Source organism: Lepisosteus platostomus, chromosome 13, assembly GCF_059453375.1.
Source record: "Lepisosteus platostomus isolate fLepPlt1 chromosome 13, fLepPlt1.hap1, whole genome shotgun sequence".
In the NCBI taxonomy this organism is placed as follows: domain Eukaryota; kingdom Metazoa; phylum Chordata; class Actinopteri; order Semionotiformes; family Lepisosteidae; genus Lepisosteus; species Lepisosteus platostomus.
The window spans coordinates 16220177-16247407 of record NC_142623.1 but is presented as its reverse complement, the minus strand read 5'-3'; the positions used below and the strand labels follow the sequence as shown (position 1 = coordinate 16247407).

Genomic DNA, 27231 nt, shown 5'->3' with positions numbered 1-27231 from the left:
TTTCCAAAACACAGGCCAAGTGCAGGCTGCAGGGAAATTCACAGCAATAATAGTCGAGGTGTGTGTAGCTCCTTTCATAGGATAGCCTGCACCAATAAGCAAGGGAGAGGACAGCAAGACGTGGCTGAAGTAATGAGGTGATGGTGCCCAGGCAATGTACTCTACACAGGGGTGTCCAATGGTAAATTAAAAGTCGGAATTAATAGCAGCTAATTAATAGCTACCTGAACAAACGTCATGGTCCTCTCTTGTCATACAGACTGAAAGCTTTTTAGAGGGAAAAAAAATTGCAAAGATGGGAAAAATTACATTATGGTTAAAACTCATATTTAGGATAGAGAAAAAGGTACAAGACTGCAGTAAACGTGTGATGTGTTGTGTTTGTTGTCTGTAGCTGCACACGTCCATGCTGGGGAGCTAGGGCCCCCTCCCCCGGTTTACCCCTTTCTACTCAGGACGGGTCACGCCCACTGCCTCCCGGGTGATAATGCAGGCGCAGATGTAGCAGCTGCCTGGCTGTGAGGCGGAGATAAACGTTTGACTTGTCTACTGGTGCACCCACACGCTCCACCTCTCCGATCAAGATCCAGCATCCACCCCCAAAACGGTGATTATTTTTATGTCCGTATCCCGTGGCGCAGTGGTTAGCATTGGGAGTCTGCTCCCTGTGTGCTCATGGGTTCCCCTCACGGTCCTGTGATGGACTAGCGTCCTGTCCAGGGTGTACCTGGATGGGCTCTGGCTCCCCCCAGACCCTGAACTGGACAAAGAGGTTCGAAAAGTAAACATATATTCTAAACTCATCTCAGATGAAGGCCCCTCTCGTCATTCCTTCCCTCTTTACCCCTACAGTCTGTTCAATCTCACTTTTGCACCAGTGAGTTAAGGTCTGTTACTCTTCGTCCATCAGATCAGACACCAAAATGTACTCATACCCCTCCTTTAAATGTAAATGTACATCAAACCAAGAGCTTCAAGTTTCAGTACAATATCAAAAATAACGACAGACATTATTTTACTTCATCACAGATATTTTTTTTTAGTCTTAATGTTTTAAAGTTAAAGAAAGATCTGTTTTTTTCCACATCTTAGTATTAGACATTTACAATTCCAAAGTATACTGTATCTCCTTTATATGTAAAATAATATGTGGAATAGTTTTTATTATTTATTACATATTATTGGGGGATTTTTTTGGGATAAGAAGAGCTTTGTAAATACAACGAAAAAATATTAACAGCGCTCGATGATAACTCTTTGGCGCCACCTTGTTGTTATACAGCAGTAAATAATATTATCCATTAAAGAAACTGATTGATACCCGTTTACAGCAGTTATGCACAATATTGAAGCAAAATATTAAAACGGTACAATACAATAATAATTTTATTTATTTTATATAGCGTCTTTAAAAGTAGCATCTCAAAGCGTTTTTACAGTAGGTGTAAAAAAGTTATAAGGATAGGCAAATTACAAAATAAGCACATCTAAGAAAAACGAGCGGTTAGAAGTAAAGAACCTGTTACCGAAACCCAAATATGAAAACAGATATGAGTGTGATAAACTATTACACTGAACATGATTTTAGTTTGACCGTTTTTGTTTCAACACGTTGTCTGCTGTGTTTAAGCGTGTTCACACCTCTGCACATCCGGTGAGGTCAATTCGGACGCTTTTGTGTGAGCCCAAGGCAAACCTGTGGGTTTCCGATAAGGTCAAAACACAACGAGCGCGGATCACCGCAACAGGAGCGTGTCTGGAGGTTCCCACGATTAAAGAGGAGACGGCTCGTTCCGTGGGAGCGGCCCTGGACGCGAGGACTGTCCGGCAACAGCCCCCGGTTCGCGGTACCAGAACCGGCCCCGCGGCCTTTCTCGCCTCCCGGACTGGGCCCGGTCCTTTCGGCGGCTGAGGGGCAGAAGACAGACGACGCCCGGCGGGTCTGTCTGGGAGAAGCGCTCCAGATGTGGTGCCCGCTCAGGGGGAGAAACCCGTTCTGGAGTGGTAGCTGACAGCTGGGCGGAGAACCTTATCAAACTGGAAAGCAGAGACGGGGAGGTACACCGGGAAACAAACAGGGGTAACGACTGGTAACTGTGTGTTAACTGTCTAGGACCCCCCTCCTTTAACGGGGGTATGATAGAGGGTGATAGACGGCCGTGTTGCCCGTTTTGGCCGCACGATGGCGCTGGGGCCCTGGGTTCAAGTCCGGACCTGGAGTGCTGTCTGTGAGGAGTTTATATGTCCCCCCATATTCGCGTGGGGCTCCTCCCAGAGTCCAAAGACATACTGGTGGATTCGTTGCCTTCTGGGAACTCTGGCCCTAGTGCGAGTGCGTGTCTGTGTTTTGTGCCAGTTTGTGCCCTGTGGTGGACTGGCGTCCTGTCCAGGGGCTACCCTGCCTTGCGCCCGTTGCTTCCCTTGGAGCCCGGAAGTAGTTGAAGGGATTAGAAAATGGAAGGATGTTAACAGCACATTAAAGGAATGTGTAGTTAACTAATATTCTGCAGATGGTGGATGCTTGATTAAAATAGATATAGGACATCCTGTTCTTTCTTTTAACGACACTGAAAGACGGGGGGACCGTATTAGTAAAAAGCTGCTCCGGGCGAGGTAGAGCCGAAATCAGCTGTCCCCGGACCCCGTTTACAACATTGTTAGAGCCCTGCGACCAGAATAGGTTTGCTGGAGGAGTGCTACTTCAAACTGGATTCGTAGGAATGCTAGGCTTTTGTGGACCGAAATGAACTTCTAAGGGGGGGGCATCCGTGCGGTTTGGCGATTTTTCTGTATGATTTGGTTACTGTCCCCGTGTGTGTGTCCCGCCATGGGCCGGTGTCCGGTGTGGAGATCTCATGGCCTCTGTCTGCCAGGCTAGACCCCCGCTTCTTCCTCCGCAGGGCGAAGTGGTGTTGGATGAGGGGTGGATAGTCTTATCTACCAAGCGAGTGCCAAAGAAATGATCCTCTTGCGTCGCACACCCGGCCTTCATAAAACCCATCCTTCCGCATTCCTTGCTCCGCATAGTGGTGTTTTCATAAAGCTACAGATCCCGTCCCAAGAGTCCCAGCTCTGAAAGAAATTGACAGTGAACCGGTGCAATTGAAAATATAAACCAATTTCGGGTTTAGGATTAACTCGAATTTTTTTTCTACATATATATTGTTTTATGTGTTTTTTGTGTTTTCTTTCTTCTCTTTTCAGCATGGAATAAACCTATTGTTCCTTTGCAGCCTACGCATGCTAACGCAGCTCCCTACTTGAACTACTTAATCCTGTTTTAACCCAGAAGGCGGACCTGCGGTGCAATTAATTGATCTCCGGTGGCGCGAGAAAATGATAAATGTCTTTTAAATGCATTTACAAATGGGTTTTGTTTGTCCAAGGACTTCTGAAATAAGTACTGAGGTTGATAACTAATTTTGCCTAAGAAAAGGATTTCCCGAAATGAGAGAAAAAACGAGGCGATCTTTGACAAAATCGTTACGGCAAGGTTCTAAACTGCATAAAATACATAAAAACAAGATAATATATACAATATACACTATAGTTACACACGTCTTCGAGGCATGCTAACATATTTTTACAGATCAGAGAAAGATGTCTCTCGGTAGATAACATAGTATGGTTTTCATTATTAATACTTTAAAACGTAATAGATAAATAGATAATACATTCTATAGAGATGTTAGTAAATGTAATTAAGAATAACCGTCGTAGAACTTTCTTTAAGAAAAATGCCTTGCTGGGTAACTGCCTTAAAAAACTACATTTCCCAGGGTGTCATGCCTCGCTTCCGTTCTGTTTTTTTTCCACCAATAAGATTCAGCCAACCCAGTACGAAGCAGACGTCGTTTCCTGGTTACGGACAGTGCGCGGAGGAGGTAAAGCGATTTTCTTTTTATTATTTTAAAATAACGTGTGTCGTATAATATGACATGAGCTGTATAAGCATTCTAAACGGACATATCGTTTTAGTGTCATACACGGTCGCGAAAATAAAACCTAACGGCACATTTGGAGCTCCAAAATGTACCGGTAGCGGAACCGGATTGTGGCTGTTCAAAGATCGCCTCGTTTTTTTTTCTATCATTTCGGGGAATTATTTTCTCGGGCAAATTAACTAGAGTTATCAAACTCAGTATGTATTTCGGACGTGGTTAGACGAACAAACCCATTTGTAAATGCATTTAAGAGACATTGATCATTTGCTCCCGCGACCGGAGATTAATTCATTGCACCGCAGGTCCGCCTTCTCGGTTGAAATAGGATTATCTGCAATTCCCCCTTCATCCTTTTCTTCTTATATTTTAATGGTTTGGGCTTTTCCTGTAGGAGCTAGGACACGAGCCATGCATTTCACACGGGACTTTATTTTTACCTGTCTCGCTCGAAAGATGGTGCTCCGAGGATATTAGCGGTAGTTTAGTAAATTGGCCCAGCGAGTCAGTGGCCCCTGCTGGCAAACCCATTTCCCTCAAACCAGTCCTGACCGGGAGTGCCTCTGTCTGTCCCGGTTTTAATTTCAACTGAACCCTTAATTAGGCTTATTGAACAAGTTAAAAACCAAGTGTTGTTTATCCTCACAGCACAGTCAAATAAATATTCTTCCTGCATCGCTTCCAAAAAATAGAATGAGAAGAACTGTGCTTCAGATTAATTTAATATTTCTGCTCTTTTATAGCTTTCTGAACAACCCTTACTAGTTGAACTAATGCTGTGCAGACACACGCAGGAATAATGCTCTCGTAATAATTGAATCGTCCGGAATGGTAGCACAGTGGTGAGCACGGCTGCCTCACGGTGTTGGTGTCTTGGACTCAGTTCCTGGGGTGCTCTCTGTGTGGAGTTTGTCTGTTCTCTCTGAGGTCACATGGGTTTCCTCTCACAGGCCAACTACATATGGGTAAGTTAATTGGGTTGTGCAAAAAGTGTCCTTGCTGTGAGTGTGTGCAAGTCTTTGTGTGTCTATCCTGGCGTCCTGTCCAAGGTGTACCCTGCTTTGTGCCTGTTTCTTGCTGGAATAGGCTCTGGTTCCCCCCTGAATTGGAAGAAGAGGATCGAAAATGGATGGATTTAATTCAAGAGCTGCCCTCCACTATTATAGTTTAAAAAACACCAAATAGGTTGATTTAAGGGCTTAACGAGGCAAGCTAATAAATTCAGTTGGAAGGAAAACCAGAAGCCACACTGGGAATCCAGGATAAGGTAATTCTGCATTGAACCAAAGGTGCAAAAGTCCTGTCCTCAAGGGACAGAATTCACCAGGTTCTGTAGGGCCTTCCTAAGGAAGGTTCAAAATATATTAAGTTTGTCCTAATAATCTGCTCATTTAGGTCATTAAGAACAGAGGAGGAATGAAATCCTATTTTCTAACCATTTTATCTGATTCAGGGTTGCGGGGGAGACAAGGCTTATCCCAAGGCAGGATACACCCTGGACATGACACGAGTCCATCGCCAGGCACACACAGACACAAACTTACACACCGGGGACACTTTTCCCAGAAGATAATTAACCTACAAGTGTGCCTTTGGATTGTGAGAGAAACCCACACAAACACGGGGAGAATATATCCACTCCACACAGTTCAGACCCCAGGAATTGCAGTGTATTATTCACACGCTCACCCCCAGAAAAGCTCAGTGGTCTCCAACCCTGGTCCTGGAGAACTACAGACATTACAGGTCACCCCATTGGTTTCGAAATGGTTGGGTTAATTGCGTTTTGACAACTGAAGCAGGTGATTTGCTCAACAGCAGTTGTTTAGCAAGTGACAAAAAATAAAATACGGACATCCTATGCTTCATAAAGATTACAGATCCTGAATTAACGGAATTACCTAATTTACTGACCAAGGCTAATCTCTTCCAAATTTTTACCAATCGCTAATTTAAAGGCTGATTTGGTCAGTCTGGCTTGCTGCTCAATTCTCTGAAGTTCTACCAATATACACGTAAATTGGTTTGCTTGTCAGTGCATCAAAGCTCTTTGTTGTCCCTTACTCATTTGATTTTGTGAGTGCCGTAATCCTTTATATCTCTCCCTTAAATGGTCTTGATTTTTGATGCAACTAGCGCTCAACACTCGATTCAAAATTTGTACTTCTCTACGTGATGTGTTGACACATTCATTCAGGAGGGGATGTGCGAGTCTTGTTTGCAGTTGAAAATAATTGATTAATAGAAGAAAAGAATAATAATTTCATTCTGACTGAATGGTTGGGTGAAAAAAAGCATACTGTTGGTTTTTGGGCTGCAGCCTGAGAAAGCCTGATTCTAGAAGTGTTAGCATAGTGAGAAAGCAGTTGTTAAAAAACAATTCTGTGTGTTTCAGGTGCTGCAAGATGGCCTGTTCTCAGCTTGTGTTTTTCCTAACCCTGAGCTGCTTGCTGGTTGCTGCTGTGGAGATACAGAAACCCAGGGGGGTGCCTCTCACCAGTGAGTGTCTGTCACCTGCTCTTTGCTTTGGCTCTTGGGATTCCAGCTGGCACACTCCGACTTCCACTTTGCTTTTGGAGTGTTTTTCATGCAGAGTAGTCAACCTTGATGATAGGCTGGCGGGGGGGAGGGGATGCTGTGTTAAAGCACAAGGCCTGGGGGTAGGGCCAGGGTCAGACTGTAAAGAAGCCTGGGAAAGAGGTTTAGTTTAGATTTAGAAATACTTGAACACAGTGCTTGGAATAGCAGAGGAGGTACAGTAGAGAGATTTCAGATACTTCTTAAAAGAGATTAGGATGTGCTTTAGTTGAAGTCTTGCAGAAATGGTCTTGTTGTCGCTCTCTGTTCTGCTATGTGCAAGGACACAAATGTTGCAAATTTGCAAAAATGCTTTCTACACCTCCCCCAGTGTTTTTTTCTCCCCAACTGCATTGGTAGATCGCCACTTCTACGAGGAGTCCAAGCCCTTTACGTGTCTGGACGGTACCAAGACCATCTCCTTTGACCGGGTCAATGACGATTACTGTGACTGCAAGGACGGCTCCGATGAGCCAGGTATAGCGCACTCCTACTCGGTGATTTGAGCACAGCTAACCTGAGTTTGGCATGGAGACTTCTATTGAATTGAATTAACCTTTATTGCCCCTAAGGGAATTTGTCTTGCGCATCAAAAAGCTCCTAAATACATAACATACAAAAATAATACAATCCAACAACAGTGCAATACCATAATACAAATGACATTCAACACCTTCACTATGTCAGAACTCTTCTAGTAACACAAAGATGAAAAAACAACCAATTACATAATAAGTCTAAAAACAACAATAATAATAAGATCCCTACCGGCAAGTGTATTTTTCATTATTCAACAATTAAATGCTTTTAGGTGTAAAGGAAGTAAATGGTCTCCTAATCTTCTAGACCTCATCTGTTGGGTTGGTTTTAATTCCTTAAAAGATACATTTAAAAATGAGACCAAGAGGCACTTCTTTACACAAACAATATTGTGGAAATCTGGAACATGACACCCCAGCCGTGTTGTTGAAGGCAATGTTCTGCTTCTTTCAGAAATGGCTGGATGAGATCTTGGGGTCAAATCAACTACCAAAAGGGCTACAAAGGTTTCAAGGGAAAATGGCCATTGAACCATTCTTTTATTATTAGATAGATATGTATCTCCCATTTGCTACCACTAGACTACTTCCAGACTCAAATGTCTGATGTAGGTCTCTGCAGTATATCAGTATATTGCCTTATATCCCCTGGTGCTCAGTTTAAACATGCTGCAATGCTCAGTTCTGCTCTATGGTCTTATGTACATTATTTAAATGCAAATGGTAGAACTCATATAATTCCTTAAAATGAGTCAGGTGAATGTCAGAGCTGCTGCACTACAGCTTTTCACATTGATGTAACTATTTTTTGGATTGTTGGCACTGCTTCAGTTCTGTGTTTTTTGTCTGTTTTTGCACCGGAACAAAATATTAAACGTTTTAGCTCCTGGTCTAAATCTCTTTTATAGGCACTTAATAAATCCCAAGAATGTGGAGGATTTTATCTTTACATAAAGCACCTGTCTCGAAGTGTTCAGTTTATTTTGCATATGCAGAGGTACTTGCCTTTATGCTCCTATAAACCTTACCAGAGGGCAGGGGAGAGAAATTTGAGAACCCAGGATGATTCTTTGGCAATACTAACCTTCCTCATACAGCAGGTTGTAAAAATGTCGACAATAGAAGGGAGCTGTACTCCAATAATGGAGTGGGCCGACCTGATCCGTAACGCCTTTTGGTCAGAAGTCAAGCTGCTGCCAAACCAGAAGAGAGTGTGACGGTGTCTCTCTCCACTCCTCTCCCTCTCCATTTCTCTCCAGGGACGTCTGCCTGCCCCAATGGGAACTTCTTCTGCGCCAACACAGGCTACAAAGCCCAGTTTATCCCTTCTTCACGGGTCAACGATGGAATCTGCGGTAAGCCTTTTCGGATCTATGGCTGTCGTGAGTCATGGACAAACTGTGAAGTTGCAGCCTGGTCTCAGTCTGTGACTGCAGTGGAGTCTGTGTTTCAATCTGATGCCCTGAAGCTGGTCAGTAGTTTCTGTTCCAGACTTGGCACAGAAATGCTACCCAACTCTTGTTAATTACAAGTGTTTGGTTTCATACTGTGAGTTAAATGAAGGAAAGGAATATATGTTTACTACTTTGTAAAGCCTGTCAAGGGATGTTTCTCCACATTTCCTCTTTACAGTGTGATTTTATTTGTTTTCTTCTGTTCTGCTGACAGACTGCTGTGATACCACAGATGAGTACAACAGCGGAGCTGTATGTGAAAACACCTGCAAGTGAGTCCTTATTTCAGACAACACTACCTGTAAACAATTATTTTTCTGTTATTACTAATTTAATTTGTTGACTTGCGTTCATGCAACTGGTTGTTATGGCAATAAACTTCATGCAATGTGAGTTTACTTCTTGTATTGCAGTTGTTCTTAACAAAGAAATTAAGATACCTGATAGCAAGTAGACAGGTTGTACTTCTGTTGTAATGTGTATATTGTGTATATCTAGAAAATATTAAGGACAAAAATCTGAGATGTAAATAGTGTATGCCACCTGTGTATGTGATACCTAAAAAGTATGAAAAGGTAAATGTCAGGTTACTTTGAACATTATTCTGCATATTACTTTTCCAGGTTTTGTAAAATGCTTTATTCAAGTAATTCTTTATCCAAGTGCTTCCCAAACTTTTCTTGTTTTATTGTGTTCTTTTATGTCTCAAACCTATCTTCGCACAGGAAATGATTTTAAAATAAGGTGCTAATGTTACAAGGTATATTCTAAGGAAGAGAGTGGGGGATCCCAGAAGAGAGTGGGGGATCCCTGGTTTGTGGATCCTGCCATGTGGACTAACATCCACTAGAGGGCATAGTTTGAGCTAGTTTCTTTGACTTTAAAGACTGGCATTGTTCACATGCTCGAGACATGGTAAATGCTTCTTTTGAGCTTTTCTATTAAGGATAACTGGTCTTCCCCAGGGAGCTGGGGCGCAAGGAAAGGGAAAGCCTAGAGAAGATTCGAGAGATCACTCGAGAGGGGTTCCTGCTCAAACAGCAGCTAATAGAAGAGGCAAAGAAGAGCCGGGAGGAGAAACAGGTGAAGGCTGGGGAGGGGGGTTACAATAGCTGTGATACTCCAGCTCCATCCAAGGGTTAAGTCAGATCTTACAGGTCCTCTTGTCATATTTCCAGTAAACATGAAATAGTTTTGTTAATGTCTGGACTGCCTCGGTAGATTCTCTCTCTCTGCAGCTGTATGTGAAAGTACACCTCTCTTGAATGCGCCACTTACAGAAAAAATAATGGGGTGAGTGCGGAGCCAGCTGATGTTACCACCTGTGTGTGTTGCAGAGGACGCTGGGGGAGCTGCAGGAGAGCAAAAAAGGGAAAGAGGAGCAGGTGGAAGCCTTACGGACTGTGAAGGAGACAGCAGAGCAGCCGGAGAAGGAAGCCAGGGAGCGCCACCTCAAGGCCTGGGAGGGTCAGTGCGCAACGGGCAAACGCATAGAGATGATGGCATTTTTTCAGCACCTAGCATTGCTGTTAAAAACCTGTTGCTGATAAAACCTTTAGCTGATACAAGATAACTGTCTGTTTCCTGTACAAATGTCTATCAGTGTGCAAAACTAAGAGACTATGCCTGGTTTCCATAATGTGTTAAGCAGTCCCAGGTGTGCTCAGGTCCCAAAGCATAGTGTTGATTTTGGTTATTGATGTTACTTTTTATATTCCGTTTTTCCTGCAGAGCAAAAGGAAGGCCTCAGAGTGGAAAAGGAAAAGGCCAAGATGGCAGAGGTTTTCCTGGAACTGGACGATGACGCTGATGGGCTGTAAGTTTTTCTGGCAGGTCTTGCATGGTACCATGCCTACATGGTAGGGTTCTGTTTCTTTCTGTCTGTTCTGTCTATGGAATTTGAAGCGGAATAGATCAGGACTGCCTTTCACGTCCACTACTGTCTCATCACTGATGTTTAGAAACTACTAATTCACAATATCTTTAGTTCTGATACATGCCTTTTTTTCTGCTGCTAGTTTCTAGGTAGAAAGCCTGTTAAGTTGGCTTCCTTTACATGAAAAAGCATTTTTGACTTATTAACATCTAATCATTTCCTGTAGGAATACCCACGAAATTGCTGATCCTTCCTTTTAAAGCAAAAGAGTTGCAGCCGCGGCAGTTCAAATTCGATGGTCTGGCCCAGTGATGAGCTGTGATGTTTATTTTCCCTTGCAGAGTTTCTGTGTCTGAGCTGCAGACCCATGTGGAGCTGGATCCAGACTCTGATGGCACCCTCTCGGACACTGAGGCACAGGTATGTGCTGGAAGCCCTCCTCCAGTCTTTGAGTCTCTGTCTATCTTCCTATAGGTATTCTCACAAAATGATGCACCAGTTTAAAACACAGAAGGCCTTATTGTACACTGGTGAGGGGTTTACTGAAGACGTACATACAAGACATAGAAAAAACTGAGCTCTGAAAGATGCAGTAAATTGGAAGCATGTGCACTGTGGTTTCTTGTTTAAGAAATTCTTATTTTGTATTATTCAGTTAGTTATTATTTCATTATCCGATTATTGTGAGTGTCTAACTCTCTTGCATGGTACTCAATTTGAGAACAAAGCTTGATTCTCTTAAAAAATGATATTTTTTTCATAAACTCTTTTCAATACCTGCCTTCTGAGAGTTTTATTTCCCTGTACAGCTAAAGTGTTTAAATGTCTGAGCTATGAGTATTTCAGGAACATCAGATTGGCATTTCGAAGTGCAAAAAAAGCATCTTTGAGATGGGAAGTGTAGTCCAGTGGGTTAATTAGTTTGTGCATTTGTCCACAGGAACTGCTAGGGGGATCCACTCAGGTAGACACTACTGCCTTCCAGAACACTGTGTGGAACAATATCAAAGACAAGTACAAATCCGAGGTGAGGAAGGTCTGGATAATTCTTACTGATTTTTCCCCAGAGGGGTTGTAGAGTACCTCTTTTTTTTATTGCCGTTTGTTTTTTTTAGTGGGTTATGAGTTCGCAAAATTTCTTTTTTAAAAGATAAAGTGAAGGGGTGTGTGATTTTCATGCCAGGGTTCTCAACATGATTATTGTCATAGAAGTGCTTTATTAATATAGATGCATTAGGTGGAGATTATTTTGATTGCTTAGACGGCGATCTTCTAGGTTGTACAGCCCATGTGCATATGAAGGTTCATGTGCATCCCTTTGTCAAATCAAGCCAAACCCCCTGGATTTGTGTGAAGCCATCCACACCCTCTTACCCCAACCCCAGTCTGTTTGAGGGTCTTTCTTCATATTAAGTTGTTAAGGTTCCCAACATGCACTGTTATTTTAAGAACTTTACCCATCTGGTCTTTATTATAAAGTGAGGATTTTCACGAAAATCTGAATATTTTTCAAATGAGGGCATTGTACATAACGATTTGTCAGATTGGAAAGTTTAAACTTTTGGAATATGCTCCTAACTGTGTGCTGAAGAACAGATGCTTGGACGCTGGCGATCTGTTCTATGTATCTGTGTGACTAAATGATGCAGCAGCATGTTTTTCCACGTGTTGACATGGGCTGTGAAACTCGTTCGTTCTGTAATCAGTCCCAACATGAAGGCCTGGCACCCCCACCAGAGGAGAGCCGGGATCCCTCCTTGGACAACGAGTCGGACTCTCACTATCCCGATGAAGATGGGGGAGAGGAGGAGGAGGACGATGACGATGAAGAGGATGACGAAGACCATGAAGATGATGACAAGGTGATTTTTTTTTTTAAATGTGACCTGCTAGCACCACACTTGTCACATTCTCTAAAATGAGTTCTGACATTTTCCTTTAGCCTTTTCCATTATAGATCGCAGGGATCCCGCAGACTGCAGCCTGCTGTCATTGCTGTTAATTGTATGCGTACAACAGACATCTGGTTTCTTAAATCAATTTAATACAGCCTGACGGGGCATATGTTTCAGAAATCACACTGTTGCTTGTGGTGTGGAATAGCGGGAATGAGGCACTGCGTGTAGTTTACAACTATTTAAGAAGCAACATCGTGAATATTGTCATTTATTTATGTAGCCGAAAAGCTTTGTAAGGAGAATTAACTGTTGATCTGGGCACAGCTGCAGAGGTGGGAGACATGAAATTGAGATGGAATTGATTCCTGGAGCTCAAGTGGTTTTCCTTTTCTGCCCCATTGTGTAAGCATGGTGAACTGTGGCTTGTCTGAAGGGCTGGCGGTTTGGTGTCTCTTTTTATGTGAAGTGGAAAGAGGTTTGATAACTCTGAATTGCCGGCAGCGACTTTTAGCCCCTCTTGTTTAAAATTGATCTGCCTCCTTGAAGTGTGGCACTCGAACCACAAAGCTGCGTTCTTTCTTCTCTTCTCTTAGGCTCCCCCCGTAGGACGCCCTTCAGAGAAGGCAGAGGAAGAGGAGCCAGCCATGCCGCCCTATGATGAAGAAACACAGGCTCTCATTGATGGTGAGTGATCACTGAGAGGAGCCAGTAAGGGAAGCTCAAAAAATTTTAGCCCAAACTTTACAAGGCTGTTTGCAGTGTTCTGCTCTTTGTGCTCATTTGTGCTTGATAAGCAGAGGGCGGTGGTATCGGACTGTAAGAGCTGAAACTGGCTACTGGCCCCTGCCTGTCTACATTTTAAAGACTGCCACATGGAATTGGTTAATGGTCCAGTATGATCTTTTATAACACGAAGTAAGAAGTGCTCATTTTGTAAGAATGCTTCCCTCTGATGGAAAGATAAGTCAGAGTTTTCATTGTACAACATTTATAGGCAGTGACGCATCCCTATAGGTCTCTGTGCATCTAAGCTGAATGTGCCTGTTGTCAAATAATTATGTAAGGTGAACATAATATTATTAGATACATAAAATCTTTGGTTTTATACATTTTACAAGAACGCACCCATACAAGAATGCATCCATAAACTAACAATGATTCAACTACAAACAATGACTCATATTCAGTGAAAAAACATTTTATGTGTGTTGAAACTCAAAAAAGCATTTTTTACAAAGTCACTCGAAGAAAAGCTCTGCAGACTGTGCCCCTTCAATGTGACTGAGGTACAATGTTTTTTAATATCACACGGTTCAGTGGAACCTTGGGGGGCAAAGTCTGGCCAGTGTCTTCTTTGACTTTACAGCCTCTTTTGAGATGACTTTGCCATCAGACCTTAACCTAATGACTTTGCCATTCATGGACTTAACCCATCCCCTCGGGTTTAGTTTATTGATGCAGTATACAATCTGATCATCTGAGACATCTTAGGGCTGGACAGCTCAATTAATCACTTTTTGTGCTCAAAGTCTGCTTCATAGTAAATCTGGTTTAATCAGTACAAAAACATGACTGAAATTAAAGGAGTGCTGGTATGGTAAATGATGAACGCTACTATCCCAAGAGTAATAGAGTCACCCAGAGCAGCACTATACCACAGGGCTGCTTTTGTGGTGGTTCAGGAATGGCCAGTCCAGGTCCTGGAGGGCTAGTGCTTCTGCTGGTTTTCTAGATCTTTTCAAATGACTAGCACCTAAAGAGCTGGGAGAAGACATTAAATTGGTCACATTATGCCAATAAGGCATCAGTTAAGGTGAGGAGCCTAATACCAGCTAAACTGAAAACCTGCAGTCTCACCGGCCCTCCAGAACCAGGATTGCGCACAGTTTTTAGTGTGTGCCACAGTGTGCAGCAGGGGGAGCCAGAAGGCTTGCTTAAGGAATGTGAAATCCAGGAGTTGGGTTGTCCAGCAGCCAGGCCTTTCTCAGACAGCACTGCTCAGACAAAACAGAACATGGTTACAGCAAGATCACAGAGTTGATTAGACTCTTCCTGGACTCCTGGGCAGTCACAATGCTGCTGGCAGTTCACTGCATTCTTAGCAACAGACTGAGCTGATGGAGTAATTAAGGGGCTGGCTTAAGGATAGGTGATCAAGACTCCTTGACTGTCTTAGCCCTGTTTGAGAGATGATGGAGACTCGGTCATGCACCTTGGAACCTTCTGCTGGCAAGTCTGGTGAAGCTAAAATTAGAGTAGGCTGAAGCAAATAAAAAAAAAGTTGCATTTGGCATGGTTTGATTGGCATCCAGCTGTGGACAAAGTGACAAAGGGGTTTCTTCTAATATCTTTGGATTCGCTGCTCTTGAGAAAGGAAATGTTCACGCCTTTTTCTGTGGTGGTTTGCCGTCTGCATGGATAGGCCCCCATCATTCTGAAAGTCTCCTCCATCTAGAATAGTAGTAGGTGAGAATGGACCTTCAAAAATTCCCAAAATTCAGATTTAAGGAAGGGTAAAATATTTTACAAAAGTACCAGATTGTCCGTTAGATCATTTTTTTTTAATTCAGTAGCTGAGGTATATTGGCAAACTTTGCTGAAGCCCAGATTGCTAGTGTTGTTCACAGAGATTTCTCCTCCTAATTTAGCATTTTGTACAATGTAAAATTGGTCATTAGTGATGACTGAGGCTCATTGAGGTGGGAAAGAAAATAATTAATACAATGCAATTAATGGTTAAAATCTGCATATTCAAGAACCATTGTAAAGCTGGCATCTGGACTTTTTGTAAAAGCCAAATGAATGCAAATTCTTTCAGGTATCCTAAAAATGCATTTATGAGCACCATAAAATACTTAGCTGTATTTTTTGGAACATATTAAAGCCACATTCAAGAAAACCTTGTTCCTCGTTTTCCTTTCTTCTGGCAGTTGCTGCAGGAGAAATTTTAAAATAAATATCCCATGAGTACTAAATCAAAGCTGCTTTGATTTGCAAAAGGGAGGGAGCCATGGAGGGGGTTGGGTTTGCTTTCAAGGAAGATATCAATGTCTGTACGAATCTTTCCTGAAGCTTCATATATTCTAGTCTCATTAGAATGAGAACTGAGTTTCTTTATTTGAAAATCTGCAGTCCCTGATGAGCAGCAGCGTTTAGCCCATTTCTCTAACATCGTTTTTCTACCTTTGCTCACAGAAAAAGGTCATAGATCAAAATGCTTAGAGAAAGAGGAGCCTTCTCTGACACGGCCTGTCTTTATTTATCCCTGAATTTAAGCAAGCGGTGCGATGGGTCTCATTCCTGATGTTGGCTACTCTTGGATTCTTAAGCAAGGATTTGTTTTTTCTTTCCTTTACCCTTTTCCCAATGACACACATGGTAGTTTTGATGGACTACTTCCCTCGCTGGGTTTGATCCCTTGTCCTCGTGAGGAAGGGAGCTGGTCTCCCCTGCTCATTACTCTGCCCTGTCAGGAGCAGCTCTGGTGCCTGTCTGTCCTCCTCTGGGAATTGAATACAGGTAGCATAGTCAGAAGACAGATGGGGGAATAACCTGATCATGTGTGTTCATACCCTGAACTGACATTTGCAGGATAACTTGTTCTACAGCTAAAGATTTCCCCTGTGAAAAGTGAAGTTGTTTATCTTGTGGTCAGTAGAGAGCTGGAGTTTTGTTCTTTTGATTTAAGCTACAAAAAAGACATCGCTGCTCTGGAATCAGAGGATAGGAGCATATATTACCAGGTGAAGAGGATTTGATGAGGGAAGTGTATTTCAGACAGTAAATATCAGGCATATCTTTACTCAAAGAGTGGTGGACATCAGAAACAAACTACCCAGGCATATCATTGAACCTGAAACCTTGGGTCTTTCAAGAAGGGAGATGTTTGGACCAATTAGCTGCAACTAACTAAATGACTTAAATGGGCCAAAAAGTTTCCTCTAGTGTTTATTTTACTGGTATGAACTTTTTGTGTTAAGCCAGTAATACCATATCAGACAACTTGGAATCAAAGACAAAACAAACTGCTGGTAATAACAACTGAGCCCTTTGGTTTGCCTTAGCTTGGTTTTACCACAGAAGCAGTTTTCCATGTCCCCTGAGGTTAGAAACTGGGTTCCTGCTGAACCTTCAGTCTGTATCTGAAGAGAATTGTAGTTTTTTCATGTTCTCAATAGAGACGTGTCATAGATTTGACTGACAAATGAGAAGAATATATTGGGGCTATCGGGCTTTTTGGTGACAGTCTGATTGTGTCTAGAGCCACTGTTTCCTCCTCGGCATCAGAAAATAAATACAGACAGTGTAAAATGAAAATTTGCATATGCCAGCTATATTACAGAAACAACCTTTCTTTGCACATACTTAGAATGAGTTGAAGAACCGCAGCAGGGCCAGATTGACAGCTCTCATCTATTCCTGTCTTAGACTGGCTGATCGTTATCAGGGCTTTGATAGGCAGCCTTGTTCTTATCTCCCAGTTTCTCTTTTTTATTTTCCCCCTAAATTTTGCTGCTGCTTTTCCAGTGCGCCACAAAAGCTGACCTTCTTTCTCCGTGGTGTGCATGGAGGCTGAAGATAAAGAAGAGAGCGGGCTCAGTGTCGGGGAACAAAAGATATTGGAGTTCCTTTGATTTGAGTTTCTCCTGTCCCCAGACGCCTCACGCTGCAGTTCGCACACACACAGGCACTCAGTGTTTTGTAATCCACAGGGGCACTTTTTTCTAAAGCCATCCCTAGTTTTCAAACCGTTTTAGGCTGGTCTTGGCAGGTATTAACAACAAACACAGGATTACAGCAGACCTGATTTTGCACCAGCCTGGCAGGTTTTTTAAGAAGCTGAGGGGTTTGTAGGAAGATTTGTCCCTGTGGGTTTGGGATTTGCCCATTCTGCCCATACAGACTTTAGCAGGTCTTGTCATTTTAAATCCATCCATTCTAACCTAGCTTTTTCCAATGCAGGGGCACGGAGCCAGAGCATATCTCGGCAAGCAGCAGGTGCAAGGCAGGGTACACCCTGGACGGGATGCCAGGCCATTGCAGGGCAGACAAACAGACACGCATGCACACACCATCACACCAGGGTCAATTTTCCCAGAAGCCAGATAATCTACCAGTATGTTTTTGGAGGAAACCAGTGTACCCAGAGGAAACCCATGTGAACACAGGTCATTATACTTGCCATTAAGCATCGTGCTTCAGGCTGAAAGGGCGAAAATTCCTAAATCATTTTCCATACTGGGTTTGTTACCATTTCAGCAAAAGAAAACCTCCTAATGCTACAAAATAAAAAGAAATATTCTAAACTGAGTCTACAATTATCATCTCAAAAGATGCATATCTCCTGATGCTTTTAATTTTTTGTGTGTTTCTGTCTTTCTAGCCTCAACCCCTGAGGAGGATTGTTAATTAGTTAGAATTTAATTAGGACTTAATTTGATAGCTGGAATTGGGCAGTAGTAGGATGGGAGACCTTTAATGAAAATCGGTTTATTTCAGTGTGTGGAGTGATGCAGGTGGGCCATCATTTGATGTTTTTGACCAAAAGATCCAATGCAGTGCTTCAGTATGGTGAGAGGTCACTTTGTAGTTCAAGGAGGTTGATGTTCTTCTTCTATAATTGTGGTCCTGTGACCTTGACCACTTGTGGTCTTTAGAGGTGGCTGTATTATTACAAGGAACACTAGCTTCCAGTTCAGGCTTGTGCTCTGTCCAGTCTAACCAGACGTCCCCAGCGATCTGGATGCTGTACTCTGATGGTGAATATAACAAGTCCCCACCTGCTGGCTAACTGTTTTGGCATTTTTCTGAATGAAAGGGACTATACAAGATTGTGTTGCCATTAAGAGCAAACAAAGTACCTTATATATGGGTTAGGAATTTCTTTATTTGCAGCTAGAAATGTTTGATAGTACAGATATCTCTATCTCCACTTCGTGATTTGCCATCTCCAGTGTATAAGTTGCTAGCAGATGTTTGCTGCAGAGATTATATGGGGGTGGTTGCCTTTGATTTTAGTGGCTTCACTCACCACTGACACAATTCGGATCAGAACCGATGGTGCAGCTTTGTGGAACATCCAGTCCAGCAGCTTTTCATGTGTCATATTACAGATAAGCCATAAAAATCAATGAACTTAATGCACGGCTCCCTCTCCGCCCAGATCTAGGGGTGCTGATAAGGAGCTGTCTGTATGGCTTTGGACAGATCTGATCAGAGAAGCGAGAGCCCATTACAGATAACGGAGATGGATGCAGCAAATTGCCCAATGATTGCATCTAATGCATTCTTCAAAGCCGAATCCGTGTCTCTCCTTTCTCGTGCCCTAGATTTCCAGGTGCCTTTGCGACAGAACACAGCTTTTTTTTCCAGGAGTCATACGTGGGGCTGTGCTTTTTTCTTGTCTTGTGCATGTGGTTTTGCAGAGAGGTCATGGAGCTACTTGTTCTTCAGCTGTTTAAATGACATTTTTTAATGAAACAAAGGTCCTAAAGAAAGCCACTAATGGGGCACAGCTGTAAAATTTATTTGATTTACAATGGTCTCTTATGATTCTAGTAGCGCACAGAAGAGTGCTTATTCTGTCCAGGTGCAGGAATTCAAAAAAACTGTTTTCCCTGTATTGTAAAAATGTTTCCCAGCTCTCATCTGTTTGTAGAAAATAAGAACACATTTCTGTTCTAATGACGCAAGTTTTGTATTTTGTGCTCCTTCCCTGTCTAGCTGCCCAGAAGGCCCGCGATGATTTCAATGAAGCCGAGAAGGGTCTTCGCGAAGTGGAAGATCAGATCAAGTATATAGATTTGATGTCTCCTCTGTTTTTTCGGCCTTTTTTCGCAAATTGAGCGTTTTGAGCAGTTGAAAGTAGCAGTTTCTAGTGCATCGAATAAATTCCCCAGTAAACAATTTTTCTAAAGACTAAAAAGTTGCACAAATGGTTGTTTTAAAGAATTAGCAAAATTGCTCAACACACCTAATCTTGGATACCTGCATTATTTTGAGAGCGGATCAGCATTTGTTAAACAGTTATTAAATTACGGACCAAAATGGCCATTTAAACAGGACTCTTACAATGTTTTACAATGTCTTACTTTCTTTGCTTCTGTCCCACTTCCTTATTCTCGTTCTTTGTGACCTGTTATATATTGTACTTTTTTATACTTGTAATTGACTGTTTTTTTTCACATTTTGATGTTGTCTGTAGCTTATGAATGCGGTCTTTAAGGAGTTTTTGTAGCTGCCTGGGAACAGGGGAGAAGTTGGAAAGGCTTAGCTTGAGACGGGGGTTGGTAGAAGTAGCAGGGAATCTGTGAATAACACACAAACTCATTTGTGGTTTTTGGTGTTTTGGTTATTGATGCTTGTATATCTCCCCATCCTGTGCAGGAGCCTGGAAAAGGAGATCTCCTTTGATTTTGGGCCAGGCGCGGAGTTCTCCTACCTCTACAACCAATGCTATGAGCTCACCACCAGCGAGTACGTATTCTACCAGCAAGTTTGAGTACTTTCTCCTCTGCTTCTCTTGAGAGTCAAAGTTTTTTTCCCCCCCTTTTCTTCTTTTGAATTCTTTTGGGGGAATTTTGACAGATCATATGCACAGAAATCACAGAAGACAGCGGAGCAGTTAATCAGTCGCTTGCATCTTGGAACAAAAGGCTGACAGAGCAAAACTGGGAGATGTTAAAATTATACACACGTTGAAAAGGCAGTGGGGAAAAAAGGAAAACAAAAATGTGGCCTACAGGAAACTGGGGAAATAAATGGGGCTTTTGAAAGAATCGAGTAAGACTCATTCAGTGAGTTGGTGAGCTTTTAAGAATTTAGCTGTAGATATTATGATTTTTTAGTTTTCTTTGGAATGTTTATTTTGAGGGGGGAGTTAGAGTAATGCTGACTTACAGAAAATTAATAACCACTGCTAGTGTGTGTTTTCTTTTGATTTTACAGCTGGGGCAGAAGTATTGTTTCTGCCTAATTGAAAAGTTGAAATTGCAAGGTGACTAATAAAATCATTGCAGCTGCTAATTTTTAACTTCCCTTGTAAACTGAATCCCAGTAGAAGAATAGTCTAATGCAACTCTTGTCTTTTTGTGTGGAAGACAACATGTCTGAATATGGGTGTGCTGTATCCGGGTGTAACTAAGAGCTAGATGAGTGTGTTGTCGAGGCCTGCGTGCGTATGGGCAATGTGCGGCATTGAGGTGTGCGCGCGAACTGCTCTTTGTAGAGTGAACTGTGTAATGTTGAGACGCGGGCGCTGTGCGGAGTCGAGGCCGAAGAGTGTGCTGTGTGCTGTGTGCTGTGTGCTGTGTGCTGTGTGCTGTGTGCTGTGTGCTGTGTGCTGTGTGCTGTGTGCTGTGTGCTGTGTGCTGTGTGCTGTGTGCTGTGTGCTGTGTGCTGTGTGCTGTGTGCTGTGTGCTGTGTGCTGTGTGCTGTGTGCTGTGTGCTGTGTGCTGTGTGCTGTGTGCTGTGTGCTGTGTGCTGTGTGCTGTGTGCTGTGTGCTGTGTGCTGTGTGCTGTGTGCTGTGTGCTGTGTGCTGTGTGCTGTGTGCTGTGTGCTGTGTGCTGTGTGCTGTGTGCTGTGTGCTGTGTGCTGTGTGCTGTGTGCTGTGTGCTGTGTGCTGTGTGCTGTGTGCTGTGTGCTGTGTGCTGTGTGCTGTGTGCTGTGTGCTGTGTGCTGTGTGCTGTGTGCTGTGTGCTGTGTGCTGTGTGCTGTGTGCTGTGTGCTGTGTGCTGTGTGCTGTGTGCTGTGTGCTGTGTGCTGTGTGCTGTGTGCTGTGTGCTGTGTGCTGTGTGCTGTGTGCTGTGTGCTGTGTGCTGTGTGCTGTGTGCTGTGTGCTGTGTGCTGTGTGCTGTGTGCTGTGTGCTGTGTGCTGTGTGCTGTGTGCTGTGTGCTGTGTGCTGTGTGCTGTGTGCTGTGTGCTGTGTGCTGTGTGCTGTGTGCTGTGTGCTGTGTGCTGTGTGCTGTGTGCTGTGTGCTGTGTGCTGTGTGCTGTGTGCTGTGTGCTGTGTGCTGTGTGCTGTGTGCTGTGTGCTGTGTGCTGTGTGCTGTGTGCTGTGTGCTGTGTGCTGTGTGCTGTGTGCTGTGTGCTGTGTGCTGTGTGCTGTGTGCTGTGTGCTGTGTGCTGTGTGCTGTGTGCTGTGTGCTGTGTGCTGTGTGCTGTGTGCTGTGTGCTGTGTGCTGTGTGCTGTGCTGCTAAGGTGTGAGCAGCAGAGCTGGGTTCTGACTCTCAATGAGGGTCCCTGCTGGCTGCGGGAGGCTGGTTGCTAGGCTACAGGTCTCTGGTGGGCTGCTATCAGCCGCGCGTTACAGAGTGACACATGAGGAAAGGGGGTGTGTGTGGAGGAGAGGAGGTAGAGGAGCTCATGACTACAAAGGAAGCCTAGATTCCTTTATTTTCTTTTGGTCATTGTTAGCACTTATTTTAGGTACAGCAGGCCCCTCTTTGTGCATCTAAAATACTGCTTTCACTTGCCAGGTCTGCTTTGGTTTTTTTTTTTACAATAGGTCCCTTTGGTAATCCATTATAAATTAAGCACTAAGAAGCTGACGAAAAGCCCAGGGAACTTGAGGGAATTCCCAGAATTTAAGGATTTCAGCCAGCTCAGCCTTTTTTTAGTGCCTGCACTATGTGTTAATTATAAAATTTAAAAGAGTTGTCAGTTGGGGCCTTTGATGCTGAATTCTTCCTTCCCAGTATCCCAGTTTTCTCTCCTCTGCTTCTACTGCAGAACTGAATCATGGGCAACCTGCAAAACACTTTTTTGTTTTGGGCGTTTTAACAAATTATATCATGGAGTTAATGAGAACACTTTTATTCCTCGTTTAAAAGCACAGTGAAGTTATATTAAATCATAGTCACAAACTAGGTTAACAAAAACCTGAGCATTAGCATGACCATTTTTTCAGAAGTTGCAGTTAAAACAATGAATGAATCCAAGGCCTTTTCTCACTCTTCACTCTTCTCAGGTACATCTACAGGCTATGCCCCTTCAACCGCGTATCACAGAAATCGAAATACGGGGGATCTGAAACAAACCTGGGGTGAGTTTTTCCCCAGTCTTTCAGAGTATTGTGAGTTCTTATCCGCATGTCATTAGTGCAACTGATAATGAAGCCTTCATAGGTTGGTGGTTAAGACCACAGAATGTTACAGTGAGATTATATACCGTAGGACAGGGGTCTCCAGTCCGGGTTCTGGAGAGCTCCAGTCCAGCTCTTCTTATAGGTCACCATAAATTGGCATTTCTTATCCTTTTCCATCCATTGGCACAATATCATAAAAAATGTGCAGCATCATTTCAGCCTTAAAAGAGACTAATTTTGGAGTGAGCAGGTTACACGTTTTTCGTCCTGTGTGACGCCGTGGTGGAAGAATGATCAAGCCGTCATTTGTACTGTTGTCTGTATGTCTCCTGCGTTTAGGTCCTGGGGTTTATGGGCTGGCCCAGAAGATAAGAAATACTCTGTGATGAAGTATGAGCATGGTACTGGCTGCTGGCAAGGGCCTAATAGGTCTACTGTGGTGAGTGACACAAGTGGAAAGTACATGAACGTGCTTTTACACAAAGGGTTGTGAGAGTAGGCGACAAGCTAACTGACCATGTTGTCAAAACCGATACCCTGAATTCTTTCAGGGAACTCCTGGAGGAGATCCGTTTGGCTGATTAGCTACTAAGTGCTGAAAATGGCCTTGTCTCTTTTGTGCACTTTCACCTGCTCTAAGGCTGTGGTTCACATTCTGGGGTGCACGCATCCCCTGGGAGTACGATATGCCCTTTCATGACATGACATGACAGTTTTTTTTTTAGCCGGTAAATCGAAAACGCAAATTAAGCACAGGCATGTAAGCCCACCTACTTTTTTTCATTAAACCTACGTACAGTATGTTAAGGTAAACCTAAAGTGTGTAATTTTTCATGTATTTCAAATTTGCAGTAAAATTAAAATATATAATTCCATTTCTTTCATTCTATAGGTTTTGAAATATCTTAGGTTTAAAGAACTAACCTACTTTCAGTGATTTTGAGACCCAAAGGGGTGCAGGCTGTGGTAAAGGTTACGAACCACGGCTCTAAGGATTGGCTGTTTGAAGCTTGTTATGTCCCCAATGCTACAGCTCAGGCACCATCTCAATACATTTCATAAAGTCACTGTATAGCTGTGCAAGACAAAGGCACTGCAAGCAGTCAATATTAAGCTATATGGTTAAGACCCTACGTAAAGTATAGGTGTACAATATATGAATATCCCAATATAAAAACGCTATGGGAAAGGAAGAAAAGCAGAAAATAAATAGTTCTTTTGTCAGTGTGGGAATTAACCAAATCCAATCATATATTTTAAATTAAGTTAGAGTGCAAAAACAAAACTAGCTGAAATGATGAACACACTGAAGCATTATTTTGTGTCACCTTTAGTGTTCTGCTGTAAGTAAGCACTGAAAAGAAAATAAGAAGCTTCTCCAAAGGTGTTTCCGCATGTAAGAATACTTTAATGAGTGCAAAATACATCAAATTTCAAATCAAATAACAGTCAGCTGGTGTTTTACCATTAATATAAGATTTATCTCCGCATCTTTGTGTCTCTGTGTGTTTCAGTACTTATTAACACACACCTTGTGTCTATGGTCTAATGAAATGTCACTGGAAAGAAGAAGTGGGGTGTATCTTTTTGGGTTAAGTTTTATTTTTCTGAAAATGGGATGTCTGACTGGATGTATTGCTGGTGTAATAGATCTGACATTCAGGAAGCTTAAAATACCTAGATATTCCAACAGTCTGACATGAATCCTTCTGCTCTAGTTATGGAGGGAGGTCAGTAATAACTAGGCTGCACTGCCTATTCCAGCAACTGATAATGTGGCTCTCGGGTAAACGTCAAGCCCAGAGATGCTGTAAAATGCAGTGGTATTGCTTGCATCAGGTTTGTGCTGTCTATTGCTGTCCTAGTAGTCTGTTAGAAGTTGTAGTTGAAGCCTAATACTGTGGGATCTGCAATTGCCACAATATTACAAATTAAGTAGGGCTCTATAGATAGCATTAAAAGAACAAAGCATTCAGATGTATGGTGCATTATAGATGACAGCAATGAATATAAGCGCTGAGTTGAAGGATTTTTAATTTTCATGCATTGAGAGAACAGAGCAAGGTTTTTATTAAATTGAATAAACTGAATGTGGGCAAAAGAAACTGGTGACTAACAGAAAAAAGAGACAGACATCAAAGCCTTTGCAGTTTTCTGTAGGTTTGTACATTGGAGCATTTAATCGCAGATGATTACACACGGGGGAGTAATAATTTGGCCTACCAAACGAAGCTCAGCGCCCGTCATTACTTGTCAGTCCTGCTCTGCTTTTGCATCTAGCTAGCCGAGCAATGAGGGACTGACCTTCCCCTTTTCCTCCAGGATAGAAATTCTATTAAAAATGGGAACGAGTGCTTTGGAACCAATGCAGCATTCAGTCCTGTATCTGTGTGTACAAAACTGTGGTTTGGATCAAATTCCTGGTGGTCATGGTAGTAACCAGGTCTCTCTGTGGGCAGGTCAAACTCACCTGCGGCAAGGAGACTACAGTGGTGTCCACCACTGAGCCCAGCCGCTGCGAATACCTCATGGAGTTCACCACCCCTGCCATCTGCCAGGAGCCCCAGCACCCTGATCTGTTCCCACATGATGAATTCTAGGCTGGAGTGGTGAGTATCCTTAGGAGGGTTTAAACCGGGGCCTAGAACTAGAACCCTGCTAAGGGTTCAACCACACAAGCACTTGACAATGGCAAGTGACAACTTATGCATGTGGAAAATCACGGCGCTTCCTCATTTACAGTTTCAGCTGATTCAAGTAGACGCTGCTTGTTTTTTACTGTTTCATTTTAAGGATCTCATTTGCAATGATAGCCCTAGAATTAACTGATTTCATTTTAATTGACTTCAACCTCACTGTTAAATGTGGTCCTGCTCATGCACTTTTTTTTATTTTGAATGGCATGTGCTGCACGTCCCGTACAAAATAAAAAATAAAAAACCCCAAGAAAAAACAAGGGTGCATTAAAACCCGAAACTATTTTTCTTCTTCTACAGGACCTCAAAAAAAAATTGGACCGGGTGTAACACTGAAAAAAAAAACAGAAGTGAAGATGTTTTGATCTTTTTTTTTTTTCTCATTTTAACATAAAAACCAAACACAAGCCACGTAATGTCAAAAAGTCATCATTCCCAGCTTCCGGACAAGGTGATCCGTCCCCCAGCACGGTGTGCACAGTGGCCGAGGGGTTGGGTCCTGGAGATGTGGGTAGCTCTTTGTCTGGGAATATTTTTTGTTTCCTTTTTTATCCTGTAGAAAAATCAAGAAACACAAAAGAGCCCTTTGATACGGAAAGCCCATCCACCAGGCTTGTGACTGGTCACTCTGGTGGTCTGATAAAAGGCTGTGTTTGTTCAGTGTGCAGCCTGAATGGAATTATAGCTCGTCAAACTGGTTCTGTTGTCCTATCTCACTTTGTCTCAGAATGACATGGCTTTCCGTTACAAATGTTTTTTTTTTCTTCTCTCAAGAAGTAACTGCTGTATTTTATATCACTGACTCATCGGTTATTGGCAATTTCCATCCGAGCTTCCAGTTGGACTTTTACCGTAAGGATAACTCTGGGTTTTACATGTTAGGGTCAGTGTGACCTTTGAACTCCTTGTACCGTCTTGTTTTGCCGTTGGGCAGATTCTTGATCATGTGAGTTTTCAGTCCAGTGTTGCAAAAGTTCACAATATGTAATAGCCAGTTTCTAAACATACATAGTTTACTGGTTATACAAGAACTCCTGAAACACGGGAACGTTTATTGAATTTGCTAGTTTTTTAGGAGTTGAAAAGGATGTTAAATTGGCCTGATCTTTCAGATTAATTATCAGCAGCTGATCAATAAAACCTTAACTGTAGTCAGTCAGAACAGAAAGTGAATCACTGCATTTTGAACTTGCCATGCTTCTGATGTATGATAAACAGGGGATATACAGTAGGCAACACTGTTAATACAGTGGTTAAATCAAGTAAAGCCTGAAAGGCACCTGTCTATAAACATCATAGTGTTTTCTGTAATCAATAAAACAAACAGCTTTTCAACACATCACGCTTTTCTTCTTTTCTAAAAGCACAATAAAATAAGTTGTTGGTTTTTTTTTTACAAAAACACATCTTGCTTGCTTGTCTGCTTGCTTATCCTTCTATCACTTTGGTCTGTGGTTTTGGAATTCAGTGCTGTGTTCGATTTCCATAGTTTGTGTGTATCCTCTTCTGATGAGCACTGCTTTGGTCATCTGCTTATTGCTACAGCTTTCGAAACTGCATTTGAAACTTGTCTGCAGGTATGTCTTGGTTGCTCCTGTGATCTGTGTTAGACCTGTCCTGAAACTGACGTTCTTTTGCAGAGCATGTTATCATTAACCAATTTTTATTATTCAATGTTCTTTTGTATTTTCTTGTCAATCTGGACTGTAGTGTTTATTTTTTCACAAGCTCAATGGCAGTCTCCATATGTAAATTCTTTGTGCTTTCATATTCTTATTTAGCAGATTGAAGATTTTTTAGATCCATTGTGCTTAATTGATATCTTAAAACAGCTCATTTTAATGGTTTGGATAGTGCGGGGACTGTGAAATATCAGATGTTCATAACTTTGGTTAATGTCAGCACTTGAATTGACCTCAATAACTTTTTTTCAGTTAATTCCAGCTGTCAGTTCCGTGCTCTTTTGTGCATCTGTTTTCGAATCTCTTGTCAAAGTCAAATCTGTAATCAGCTGTGTGATTGCCATTCTTTCAAATGGAGAAGCTGTGATCTGGAGCTATTAACTTGTTAAATGTTAAATACCTCTGTAGTATTTCTGTTTTGTGGGGACTGTGCTGCTCCTCTGAGGAAGAAAAAAGAACCAACACGGTGGTGGTCGCTTTA

General features: G+C 42.5%; 1 protein-coding gene across 2 annotated transcripts; it reads left to right on the top strand.

The window, feature by feature from the left end:
• Positions 1-1718: 1718 nt before the first annotated feature.
• prkcsh (PRKCSH beta subunit of glucosidase II) lies at positions 1719-26407 on the top strand. 2 transcript variants are annotated; one of them, XM_088603490.1, is made up of 19 exons: positions 1720-2080; positions 3824-3884; positions 6337-6440; positions 6879-6995; positions 8317-8412; positions 8726-8783; positions 9477-9594; positions 9849-9978; positions 10243-10327; positions 10729-10807; positions 11328-11414; positions 12094-12249; positions 12879-12969; positions 19009-19078; positions 19672-19761; positions 22256-22330; positions 22712-22811; positions 24832-24981; positions 25369-26407. In XM_088603490.1, the coding sequence occupies exons 3-18, from the start codon at positions 6347-6349 to the stop codon at positions 24970-24972; spliced, it is 1587 nt and encodes a 528-aa protein (XP_088459616.1). In that variant the 5' UTR covers positions 1720-2080; positions 3824-3884; positions 6337-6346; the 3' UTR covers positions 24973-24981; positions 25369-26407. The 2 variants fall into 2 exon arrangements, with proteins under 2 accessions (XP_088459617.1, XP_088459616.1); XM_088603491.1 differs by lacking the exon at positions 3824-3884 and having other exon boundaries at positions 1719-2080.
• The last annotated feature ends 824 nt before the right edge of the window (positions 26408-27231 follow it).

Excerpts from the sequence above, each read along its gene's own strand:
- prkcsh (XM_088603491.1), top strand. The coding sequence starts at position 6,347 with ATGGCCTGTTCTCAGCTTGTGTTTTTCCTAACCCTGAGCTGCTTGCTG. Across the intron at positions 6,441-6,878 it reads CAGGGGGGTGCCTCTCACCA|ATCGCCACTTCTACGAGGAG; the intron begins GTGAGTGTCTGT and ends CTGCATTGGTAG. Across the intron at positions 22,812-24,831 it reads GGCCTAATAGGTCTACTGTG|GTCAAACTCACCTGCGGCAA; the intron begins GTGAGTGACACA and ends CTCTGTGGGCAG.